General features: G+C 32.0%; 1 protein-coding gene across 1 annotated transcript; it reads right to left on the minus strand.

The window, feature by feature from the left end:
- Positions 1 to 2,047: 2,047 nt before the first annotated feature.
- Positions 2,048 to 5,629, minus strand: LOC139847970 (cysteine-rich receptor-like protein kinase 43). The gene is made up of 6 exons (XM_071837710.1): positions 5,422 to 5,629; positions 5,157 to 5,299; positions 4,212 to 4,419; positions 3,859 to 4,093; positions 3,616 to 3,766; positions 2,048 to 2,722 (listed from the first exon to the last, which is right to left on the minus strand). Exons 1-6 carry the CDS (start codon positions 5,489 to 5,491, stop codon positions 2,198 to 2,200), a joined length of 1,332 nt encoding a protein of 443 aa, XP_071693811.1. The 5' UTR covers positions 5,492 to 5,629; the 3' UTR covers positions 2,048 to 2,197.
- Between the last annotated feature and the right edge of the window lie 7,271 nt (positions 5,630 to 12,900).

A 12,900-nucleotide genomic window follows, 5' to 3' on the forward strand; every position in this document is an offset into this window, starting at 1 on the left:
GATAAAAGAATAATCGCACTTGTACATAACAAAATTTGATGCAGAATCAAATGTGTCTAGGACAATTAAAAAGATGGATGGACCAAGCATTCATAATTCTAGTAAATAATTGATCATCATAGGTGAAACTAAATAGAGGCATACACTTGACTCCAATGAATTTGAAATTTTCAGTGTTAAAAGTATAGATTTTTTTATTTTGGTCTCTGTGAATTTAAAATTTTCAAGTTTAAAATTTGATTTTGTCCCAAAAGTCTCCATAAATTGTCCAAAAGCATCCAAATCCCCCCCCCCCCCCCCCCCCCCCCCAATCTAAAAAGATTGTATTTTCATGGAAAAATGGAAGAAAAAAATTTGAACGTTTAATTTTACTTCCGGTGAAAATAATAAATTTCTAGTTCTGATAGTGATCATCATTAAGTAACTTCGTACGTATCAGCTCCTCATTGAGTACCTTCTCAGGTTCTTTTTTTAGGGTGTGTTTGGCGCAATAGCTTATGGAAGCTTATGAGAGCTTACGAAAGCTTGAGCTTATGATTTTAATAAGCTTCAAGTAATAAGCTTTGTTTGGTATACATAAAAAGTAGAGCTTATGAAAATCATAAGCTCTAGAAAAATAAGCTACTTCTAGTAGCTTATGAAAAAAAATAGAGCTTATGGGTGTGTTTGGATGAAACTGGCTGGAGCTGGAGCTGGAGCTTATAGCTGGAGTTGGAGCTTATGGACTGGAGCTGGAGCTGGAGCTTATTTTTAAAGTTGGTAGCTGGAGCTTATTATTTTTTATAAGTGTTTGGTAAACTAGCTGGAGCTTATTTTCTAGTTCATAAGCTTTACTTTTTTTCTTAAGCTACTAGAAGTAGCTTATTTTTCTAGAGCTTATGTTTTTCATAAGCTCTACTTTTTATGTCTTCCAAACGAAGCTTATTACTTGGAGCTTATTAAAATCATAAGCTCAAGCTCCTATAAGCTCTCATAAGCTCTCATAAGCTACTCTACCAAACACACCCTATGAACTAAAAAATAACTTTCAGCTACTTTACCAAACACTTATAAAAAATAATAAGCTCCAGCTACTAGCTTTAAAAATAAGCTCCAGCTCTAGCTCATAAGCTCCAGCTCCAGCTCCAGCTATAAGCTCCAGCTCCAGCTAGTTTCATCCAAACACACCCTTAGACGTATTTTAACACTGGTGGTGAGTTTTCATTAGTCATAATTATATTTTTATTTTTATTTTTTTTATTTTTTTTATTTTTTTGAAAGGCAAATTTTGTATTAAGAAAATGAAGATACAAAGGTTTGGTATCCTTACAGTTTTGGATAACCAAACAACAACACGAGCGTTACATTGACAACACGAAAAAAGAAAGGAGCTGCGAGATGGCAACGCAATCCTATACTATACTATGAAGATTTTAAATACAAGGATGAATTAGATAACCATGTACTCCAATCAAGAAGTTTTCCTTTTGATTTTGCTTTGCCCTAAATCCACTCGAAGGATAATACTTGTATTTCGTTTAGAGCTACCGGTGGATTCCAAGATTTGCCTTGAAATACCATATTGTTCCGGTTTTTCCAAACTAAATACACGCATATCCAGATTATTGCTTGCCATAGTTTGAACTTGAAGCCCGACATCGAGTTGTTTAGATTACCGCAAAGGAGAAGTTCTTGAATTGTGAAGCATGCGAAATTTCCCATGTTCCACCACTTGAAAACACGATCCCAAATTTCGATAGCGTATTTGCAAAAAATGAAGACATGATCCACGGATTCTAAGTCGTCGTCACAAAGTGGGCATCGAACACTATGAAGGTCAATGCCTCTCTTGTCTAACTCAAGTCGAACCGGGATTCTTTTCTTTATTGCTCGCCATACAAGAATCTCCACTTTTTTTGGTACAAACTCGTTGCGCAACGAGTTTCTCTCCTTAAAGAAACTTTTATTACAACAACACACAGCGTAAAAGGTGGATTAAATTATTGAGCGTAAATATAGCTTATATATATCCACTAGTATCATGTTTAATGTATCATCAGTTTATTTATATATTATATATTACAATATAAGTACACTGTAAATTTTATGAATTTTGAGTTCATAATAAATTAGACCTTACTATTCACTACAATAATCTACACTAGTCAATTTTTGTACAAAAGAATAAAATAAATAATAATCTCCTACTATGAACATTCTATTCGCGCATTGGCCTTTTACCATAAGGATCCGATAACGAACTCGAACCACCACGATGTCGGTGCTGACGACCAGACGTTAAACTTGTGGGTACAGTTGAACTATGACCACCATAAGGATCCGATAACGAACTTGAACCACGATTTCGGTGCTGACGACCTGAAGTTGAACTTGCAGGTACAGTTGAACTAAGGGTCCCACTGGCCGTTGCGGTAGTGAAGGTGGACCTAAATTGTGAATTGGACCCACCAGACATCCCATCTGATGAAGATGATGTGGCGGGCCCACGTGACCTTCGGTATCTCGAGCCCAGGTGCCCTGGTGGAGTTGGTTCATCAAGTGTGCCTGATCTCCTGGATAGCATCAGGACCACACGGCTCATTGTGGGCCGTAGATGGTGATCAAATTGGGTGCATAATAGTCCAATTTTTATACAACTGGCTACTTGATCAGGGTTAGCTGTAGAGGCCAATCTTGACTCCAATATTTCAAGCCCTTTGCCCTTCTTGTACAACTTGTATGCCTGTACATATAGTCGAATGTAAGTCAATATGAAATTTTGATCCAGAAACCCTAAACATAATTTAAAACATTACTACTTGAGTGGGAGTAATTTAATTTGGATTTTTTTATATAGTTGATAAAGTTTGAAATTGTATGTTTTTAACATATGCTATGAACATATACATTGTTCTTTAGAACACGAAATTGAGAGAGCTAGAGGCAAAATAGTGGCATTAGTAAATTAAAATGGAGTCATAACCCTAATTTCAAACTATATTAAAACATTGATTCAGTCTGACTTTGACCAAGTTTGACCGATTCTTAGATACAGAGTCAGACCGAGTCACCAAGGACCATGTCTTACATCAATTCTACATTCGTAGCTTATTCGTCTATCATGATTATCTGCTTTTATAAGTCATGTTTGTTGATGGCTGCTTTGTTTAAAAAAACATTAAAAAATTATTGACAATCCTCCACATACTATTGGATTAAAGTGATTAATTTTTTTTTCGCTTTTGAAAGGCAAGTTGTTGGCATCGAATAATCTCATTTGCCACGCACGCACGCGCTTTTGGGCAGGAAACCTGAACCACATTACAGGGATCCGAACCTTATATCATCCCGAGGGGCAGGCGGTCGGACCTGGGTCCTGAATACGGGTCGGTAAAACCTTCCCCGGGGCAATTCGGCTTTCAGGAAATAAATCCCACGAATATTTCAGGATTAAAGTGATTAATCGTGCGTCATTATGACATTTTTTCTACATAAAAAAAAATTCAGTTTTTTTTTTTTTTTTTTGGTTAGGTTTCCAGTTCACTCATATGAATCCACTTAAGTTCAATGTAGCTACCAAAGAAATCAAATAGAGAATCAAACCAAAAATTGAAATAGTGAACAACTCCTACTTACCCAATCGAGAAGGTTTTGGCACTCGGGATCAAGGTTGAAACTAGAATTCTTTTGACCGCTAATGAGCTCAAGAACGACCACACCAAAGCTATATACGTCCGCCTTGACCGATAAATAAGCGTGCATTACATACTCGGGTGCCATATATCCACTATAATGAAAAGGGAAAACATGTTAATAAACATTATTCTTGAAATTTTTTTAATCAATGTTAACTAATATTTAAGTTGTATGAATACTTACTTGGTACCCGCTATACGAGTATGCACGTGCGTTTGGTCTTCAGGGTATAACTTGGCCATGCCAAAATCGGCAATCTTGGGTACCCATTTTTCGTCTAATAAAATATTACTAGCTTTTATATCTCTATGGATTATGCAATCATGCGCATCTTCATGAAGGTAAAGCAAGCCTCGTGCAACACCAGAAATTATATCGTATCTACGACTCCAATCCAATTCATCACGACTTGCAGATTCTACCTCAACAAAATCCATATAGTTTTAGGTTCTCTAAAAATATAATTAAACTATCAAGTTTTGAGACTGGAGACAAACAATAAAGTGTTCACATATTTTAAGAAAAAGAGAGCTTACTGAAAAGAAGCTTGTCTAAACTCTCGTTAGCTACATATTCATAGACCAAGAGCTTCTCAGGTGACACACAATACCCTAACAAGCTCACAACGTTACGATGTTGTACACGTGCTAGTAATTTAGCCTCATTTACAAACTCCCGTTTCCCCTGATTTGAGTTGTGCGCCAATTTCTTCACAGCAATTTCTTCGTTGTTATCCAACTTCCCCTACAAAGCCAAACGGTTAAAATCTCATATATTTAGCATATTGAACCATATGTTTGGTTTCCGAACAAGCACCGAACATTAATAAAACATGCAAGAAAGCACTCAAATTAGAAACGTATACTTACAGAAAAACAACAACGAAACAAGGCAGATTAAAACACACTTGGTAGGTAATTAGAGTGGTATAGTCGTTTTCGGTCTTTAGGCTGATCTATCACATAAATCAATTAGCAAAGAAATTTGCTTAAAATTGGTTTAATGCTTACTCCTTTTATCTCCAAACAATTTCACCTTGTTCCATTTACTTGTTGATCTATATATCTAAATATTACACTTAGGATTTGACCTTATTCAGTTGGATAAACTAACGATTGATGGTAAAAGGTAAAAAGTTCAAAACAGATTTTTTAACCATAGATTTAATTTACTACTATCAAATAGTCTTCAACTAAAAATAACAGCTCCTAGCCAGTATGTGTGTTACCCTGAACCTAGGTCCTATAGGTTCGGGTTCAAGCCTCAGACAATGTGTATATAATATGTAAATATGTAATGTGTGAGGTTGTTGTAAATTGCCCACAAAAAAAAAAAAAACTGTTTCCATAACAAAAGTATTAGGTTTATAAATTATATATTTCCAAAATTTTGAACTTTTGTACAATAAAGATGGTAAAATTTCAGAATATCAGCAATTATGAATGGCGAAACAAAATTGGTTTTTCAGATTGAAATGAAACCTTGAAAACAGGGCCAAAACCCCCTTGACCAAGCTTATTATCAGGATGAAAATTTCTGGTTGCAGCAACTAGGGTTTCAAAAGTGAAAACTTTCTGATCTTGAACAGTAATCTTTCCCAAATCTTCTTCTCCTTTTTCACTTTCTGATGACCAATTCAAAAACAAAATCTTATAACAATAATTTATCGAAATCAAATACCCCATGTACACAAATGACACTAAGATGCAATCAAGGGTGAATTTGTATCAAGAATTGTAATTTAACCTTTACTTGAACTTGAACTGAAATTGAATGGTTTGATTATGTTGCGAAGGAAGCTCTTGGATTTGGTCATGCTCAGGAATCCATTAACAAACTTTGATTAATTTAAATAAAATAAAATAATATAATCTTTGAACAGGGGATGTTTAAAATAGTATTTGGTGCACAAGATTAAAGAAAATCTGGGTTTTGTTGTGTTTTTGGTCAACAAGCCGTGTTTACGAATAGTCTATTGTAGCATTAAATTGAAATTTAAATACTAGTATATGCCATGACTGGTGATTCAATTTTCGACCTATTGGTATTCCGTACTGGTATTAGGCACTCAAAGTTTTAGATGTTAATAGGTCCGGTCACTTTATGGGCTATTTGGAAGGCTCGAAATGACGTCATTTTTAACTCACGCTTCACTTGTTGGTCTTATTTGGTGCGGATAATCAAGATGAAAGTGTTTCATTGGGCGTCATCTTCCAAGTTATATTTTGATCATCAAGCTTATGTTTGGGATTTCAATCCGAAAATCTTGATTAGAGATGCTTAAATGCTATTTTCAATTTGACCTTTATTCTTTATTGACATTTATGCTTGTTTCAAGTATTGTAACTCATCTTAACACATTAGCCTCAATCATTATTTTGATGATTGTGTAGTAATATGTTGAGTTTTTTTTTTCAAAAAAAAAAAAAAAAAAAAAAAAAGTATATGCCATGACATGTTAAGACCACTCCCTATGGGTTAGTTATCCGTCATTACCCGCTCATTACCCGTAGTTACCCGTAATGAACCATAGGCACGGCTTAGTTACCCGCACTCACCATGGATTTAACGGATGTGTTTAGTTAGTTATAGGAATTGTGGGTCCCGGTGACTTTTTATTGTTGGACTTGATGCTTTATTGCTTGTACGTTGTATATTAAGAGGAGTATTGTTTTAGCCATGATAGGGAGGGTTTAGTTATGAGTTAGTTATAGGATGTTGGTGTTGATGTGGCGCTGATGTGGAAGGTTAAGAGGATGAATAGTGTAGTCACGATAGGGAGTGGCCTAACACATCCGTACATAGTAACAAATCTAGCCAGTAGAATATTTAGACCTTATTTAAAGGAGCATCTTTTTTTAGTATCAGATGGAGGCCCCCCCCCCCCCCCCCCCCCCCCCAAAAAAAAAAAAAGCCCCAATGATCAATCTATTTCCACCTTCATAATGACACCATCAAATCACTAATGCATTTGTGAACTCAGAGGCGAAGCTATAATTTACAGATGGGGTGGCTTAGTTGTTAATTGGATAATTACAAAAAAAAACCTACATTAACAAGCCATAACATTATATCTGATATTTGGACTTTAAGGGTGGCTTACAATTATTTGTGCATAATATTACAAATGAAACTTCAGTCTCGATTGAGCCTTGGAGGAGGCTGAGCACCCCTCATTCCCCCTTGTCTCCGCCCCTGTGTGGAATGCTAAGTCGTTAGAAAGGTTTGCGGAAGTATCACGTTACTGAGCTCGTTACTTTAAGAGGTTTTATATTTTATAATGGTTAACCGTCATAGTTTGGTTGAAGTTTATCACTAGATGGCAAGTTTATGTTTGTATAATTGTATTGGTATGTTGGGTCGTGATTAAGATCATCTTTAACTATGACGGCAAAAGTGACGCGTTGATGGGTATGAGTGAGGTGTTTGATATGTGTGCTGGTAAATTGATAAATAATGTGTGACGTGCTGTTGAATAGCGTGTTTGAGAGGTATGGTCGGTATTTTAAATATTTTTTTTTTTGTTTTTCTTATTATATAAATGATTTTTATTTTTATTTTATTTAATTATGTAGATTAGATTTTAATTTTATAATTATAAAAATAAATTAATTCAATAAAATGCACTAAAATTAAAATTAGTAATACAATTACATTTAATAAAAATTCCTAAAAATAGAATATTACAGTAACTAAATTTCTTAAACTTACTTTATTTTTAAAAAGTCTTAAAAATTGAAAAATACAATCATATAAATATTAGAACTACTCGTCGTCCTTATCCGACAACTGAATTAAGTCGTCGTACTCTTCGAGCAAGTTCTTCTTCATCTTCATGCAACGCTTCCTTTCCTTCGGGTTCTCTATGTTTGAGATGTTCAAGGACGACATAAATTTTGTTGCTTCGAGTGCGACTTTCATACGTTCCGCCTTGGTGATTGTGTCTATTCGTTGAAGCTTTTTCTTTACAAGTTCGTTCTTGTACACGTTAACTTGTTCGCATAACTCCTCAAATTTTGAAGAGTTTGTTGAACTAGAGCTTGTCGTCACATCGGAAGATACGGAACTCCTAGCCGCTTTCTTTGCTCGGTTCCTACCAATGGGCATTGGAATCGGATCATCACCTAAAAGCTTTTCATTAGCACGATCATCCGTGATATCACTAATGTGGACTGCGTCTTCCTCATCCTCATCCCGCAAACCTCTACCAATAACAGCTCCACCAACTGGAGTAGGCGTAAGCCACTTCGATTTTTCTTTCAAAAATTCCCAAGCACCTTTAAACACCCATGTTTTCCCCTCATTCATACAATACGATTTTTGTGACAACCCGGAAATTTCCGACCAAATTTAAACTTTATCTTTATATTATTCCGACACGATAATCAAAGTCTGTAATGTTGAAATCTCAAAAACTTTGAACTATGTTTATGTATTCAATTACCCATTGACTATGCTCGACGATTCACGAACTTTTATGTGTAAATAGATATATATATATATATATATATATATATATATATACATATGTGTGATTATTAAATTGAGATATATTAATAAAACATTTAACGGTTTAGTTAATATGAATATAAACTATGAGATCTATTTTATGATTTGGAAACATTATCAAAGTATTGAATGAATAATACTTTACATGAACGTATTTGTTTCGATATAAGTTTAATATATTTATCGACGAGATTAAAAGATAATATCAAATGATTGAGTTATCTGATACATTGTCATATGATTACGAGTCTCTGTTGAGAGGTCCACTTTGATTTAGGAAACTTTTTCTTTTTAACAGTATTCGGAAATAATGGTAAAGTGATCTTCGGGTAAGGACAAAGTGTCAATTAACGGAACTAGACAAGGGTTAGTGGAATTCCTGTTCGATGTCCTATATATGTGTCGACTATTTAACTTAATGTGAAAGTAAGTTATGGGATATGGATAAATTAGGGAATAAGTATCGACGTTTTATCTTAAAATGATTTCGTACGTTCATTAACCTTTGGACTTGATCTCACGCTTCAATATTTAGTAATTTAAAAACTATTATATGTAATTTTATGTTCCAAAAACGAAATAACGATTTCCATTATTTTAACCTTTTAACAAAATGATTCTTAAATATATATTAGTATTGGAAAACAAAAGTTATCATATTAATTTGATTTATTACTAAAACGATTTCAATATAGAAAGAACTCTATTATCAAAACGTTTTGATAAGATATTTTGTTAATGAATTTTGAAGAACTTAATTAAAGCTTTGTATTATAATTTTTCAAATATACTTCTTATTTCGAAAAGATAAAAGTTTACTAAATGATAGTTTCGAAACGATTTTTAATTTATGGGATAAACTTGGAAATACAATTAGTTTCGAAAACTAAAATATTATATTATTAAATGAATATTTCAAATTTATGTTTCGAAAGAAAAATATATATATCTATATTTTACAATATGATAAATTATAGTATTAATTTTATTGTAAAACTTCTTGATTTAAAATAAACTATTACGTGTATATATATATATATATATATATATATATATATATATATATATATATATATATATATATATATATATATATATATATATATATATATATATGTAACGAGACATCGGATTATAAAAGCAAATGACCATATCACTCAAACGTACAAGTTATATTTTACATGATATAGTTTATCGATATTATAAGTCTAGTTAATAATAAAGGTACGTGTCGCGTAATGAAAAGTACTAGTTTTCTAATCGTACGAAAACGCGTTCGAGAAACCGAAACCGCGATGTAAGTCGAGTTACAACGTACGAGTCATTGGAACTAAAATTACAATTTAACTATGCACGTAAATATAATATAATATATAATTAATTATATAAATTAAATAAATTAAACGAGTGTCGGCAGCCTTGAATTAGTGTATGTTAGCTGGATCAGAGGGCCATGCGATCGTATGGCCATGATGCCCAAAAACCATGCGATCGCATAGAGGGCTGGAACATGTCAAAATACTATAAAACGCATTCTAGTCTCGGGCACAAAACACACACATACATCTTACATTCTCTGAACGCATATTTATATATTATTATTATTATTATTATTATTATTATTATTATTATTATTATTATTATTAATATTAATATTATTAATATTAATCGTATTATTATTATTATTAGGAGTAGTATTATTATTAGTATTATACATAAAATACTACGACGAGGTTCTGCTCGCATGATTTCAAAAATGGATTTTTCGAGAGGGATAGAGCTAAGGAAATTATGGGTTATAGCTTTGGAGATTATGGGTATTATTCGAGGGTATGCTCGTGAAGTCAAATTAGTGTTTATCATCTCCGTTGCGTCTACGTACTTTCCTGCAATATTGAATCTCAATATTGATATGTGAGCACTCATAACTTAACTTTTATATATTGATAGTGTATCCCTGACTAGTGCTCGAGTATATATGTTTATGCATGCTTGTAGGTTTAATTTTGTCTTTAGATAACTTATGATAAATTATGAATTTGATACATATGCGATTGAGATAAGGTATATGATATGCATGTCGTTGGAAAGCTGGCGAAAAACTATAAACTTTTCATTTAGATATCGTATGGTTTTGATGAACGGATTAAAAGATATCGTCAATTGAATTATCTATAATTTTAAAGTATTATTGTTAAAATGATTATCGTTATCGTTATCGTTATCATTATCGTTATCGTTATCGTTATCGTTATCTTTAACGTCGTTATTATTATTTTTATTTAATAATCAATAATAATAATAATAATAATAATAATAATAATAATATTATTATTATTATTATTATTATTATTATTATTATTATTATTACCATTATTAAAATAATTAATATTTTTTTATCAAAACTTTCAATTTATTATTTTTATCGTCATTATTATTATTAAAAGTATCACTAATATTAAAACCATCATTTTTACTAAAATTATCATTTTAATAGAAATATCATTGTTATTATAAAATATCATTATTATTATCATTTTAGTATTATTATTATTTAAAAATTATCATTTTGAATAGAAATATTATTTTTATATAAAATATTATTATTACGGTTAATATTAAAAAGTATTGCTATTATTGAGATTGTCATGATTAGAGTTATCATTTTTTTATAATTATTAGTAAATATAAATATTGTTATTTTTATTAGTAGAATAATAATAATTATTATTACAAAATAATACAACTTTCACTTATTATTGTTATTATCGATAATATTTTATCAAATCAATATGTGATACAAAGATATTTTACTACATGTAATATAATTACATTAATAATACCTATCATTATATTTTTACGATATTAAATGAACTTTATAAATTTTATTACTTAAGATATATAAAAGTATATTTTTATTATATAGATTTTAATATAAAATTTTATTTATTAATAAATGAATTATTTTATTACTCTAATAAAATCTGTTAAATATATTAAATATATAAAACGACTATATTTAAGTTATATAATAATCATGCATAGATTTTGAAAGTCATTTTGGGTTAAGTTGACTTTTGTTGACTTTTGCATGATAATCTCGAGCATTAGGATTGTGATATACTATGACCCGACCTAAATTGTTAGACAGATATTGACCAATCTATGAATATATATATATATATATATATATATATATATATATATATATATATATATATATATATATATATATATATAAACACGCACACACACACTTAATATAGGTTCGTGAATCCGAGGCCAACCTTGCACTTGTTCAATGATGTCATATGTATTTTTACTACGAAATACAGTATTGTGAGTTTCATTACTCCCTTTTTAAATGCTTTTGCAATATATATTTTTGGGACTGAGAATACATGCGCTTTTATAAATATTTTACGAAATTGACACAAGTAATCGAAACTACATTATATGGTTGAATGGATCGAAGCCGAATATGCCCCTTTTAGCCTGGTAATCTAAGAATTAGGGAACCGAGCCCCTAATTGACGCGAATCCTAAAGATAGATCTATCGGGCCCAACAAGCCCCATCCATGGTTGCGGATGCTTTAATACTTCGAAATATATATATCATGTTCGATGGATGTCCCGGAATGATGGGGATATTCTTATGTGCATCTTGTGAATGTCGATTATCAGGTGTTCAATCCATATGAATGATTTTTATCCCTATGCATGGGATGTTTATTTATGAGAAATGGAAATGAAAATTTTGTGGTCTATTAAAATGATGAAAATGAATGATTTCGATAAATTAATGAACTCACCAACCTTTTGGTTGACACTTTTAAGCATGTTTATTCTCAGGTATTAAAGAAATCTTCCCCTGTGCATTTGCTCATTTTAAAGATATTACTTGGAGTCATTCATGGCATATTTCAAAAGACGTTGCATTCAAGTCGTTGAGTTCAATAGAGATTATGATTAAGTAAATGACAGATTAGGTCATTTATAGGTTGGATATTATGAAATGGTATGCATGCCTGTCAACTCTGGATGTAAATGAAAGTTTGTTTAAAAAAAAAGAATGCAATGTTTGTAAAATGTACCATATAGAGGTCAAATACCTCGCAATGTATCCATATGTTAATGTATTCGTCCTTATAGATTAGGACGGGTCGCTTCATGTGGTATCAGAGCGGTGGTCTTAGCGAACCAGGTCTGCATTAGTGTGTCTAACTGATAGTCGTTAGGATGCATTAGTGAGTCTGGACTTCGACCGTGTCTGCATGTCAAAAGTTTTGCTTATCATTTTTGTCAGAAATTACCTGCTTATCATTCTTAGTCTAGAAACATCTTATTGCATTGATTGCATGGATAGTGTATAGACAAAATTCATATCTTAGCGTATCTGTTATTGTAAACTTTGCCTGACATATTCCGTAAATTCCCCCGTAATCTACGAAATCTTTTGCTCTATATATATAGATATTCTGTGTAATTAGAATATCATCCGATAGCCGAAAATCATTTCATATCGAAAAATCCTTTATTCAATCGTACGAAATGGAATTCGCCACTAGTTCAAGTCCCTCAAATTCCGATATGGAATTCCACTCAAGCTCCGAAAGTAGTGTGACCGAAATGGATCAACCAATTAGCCATCATCTATTCTGGATGAATTGGGGATGGGTTCGTAGTCTACTTAATCACTGGAGACAAGAAGAAGG

The sequence above is a fragment of the Rutidosis leptorrhynchoides genome, chromosome 5 (assembly GCF_046630445.1).
Source record: "Rutidosis leptorrhynchoides isolate AG116_Rl617_1_P2 chromosome 5, CSIRO_AGI_Rlap_v1, whole genome shotgun sequence".
In the NCBI taxonomy this organism is placed as follows: Eukaryota; Viridiplantae; Streptophyta; class Magnoliopsida; order Asterales; family Asteraceae; genus Rutidosis; species Rutidosis leptorrhynchoides.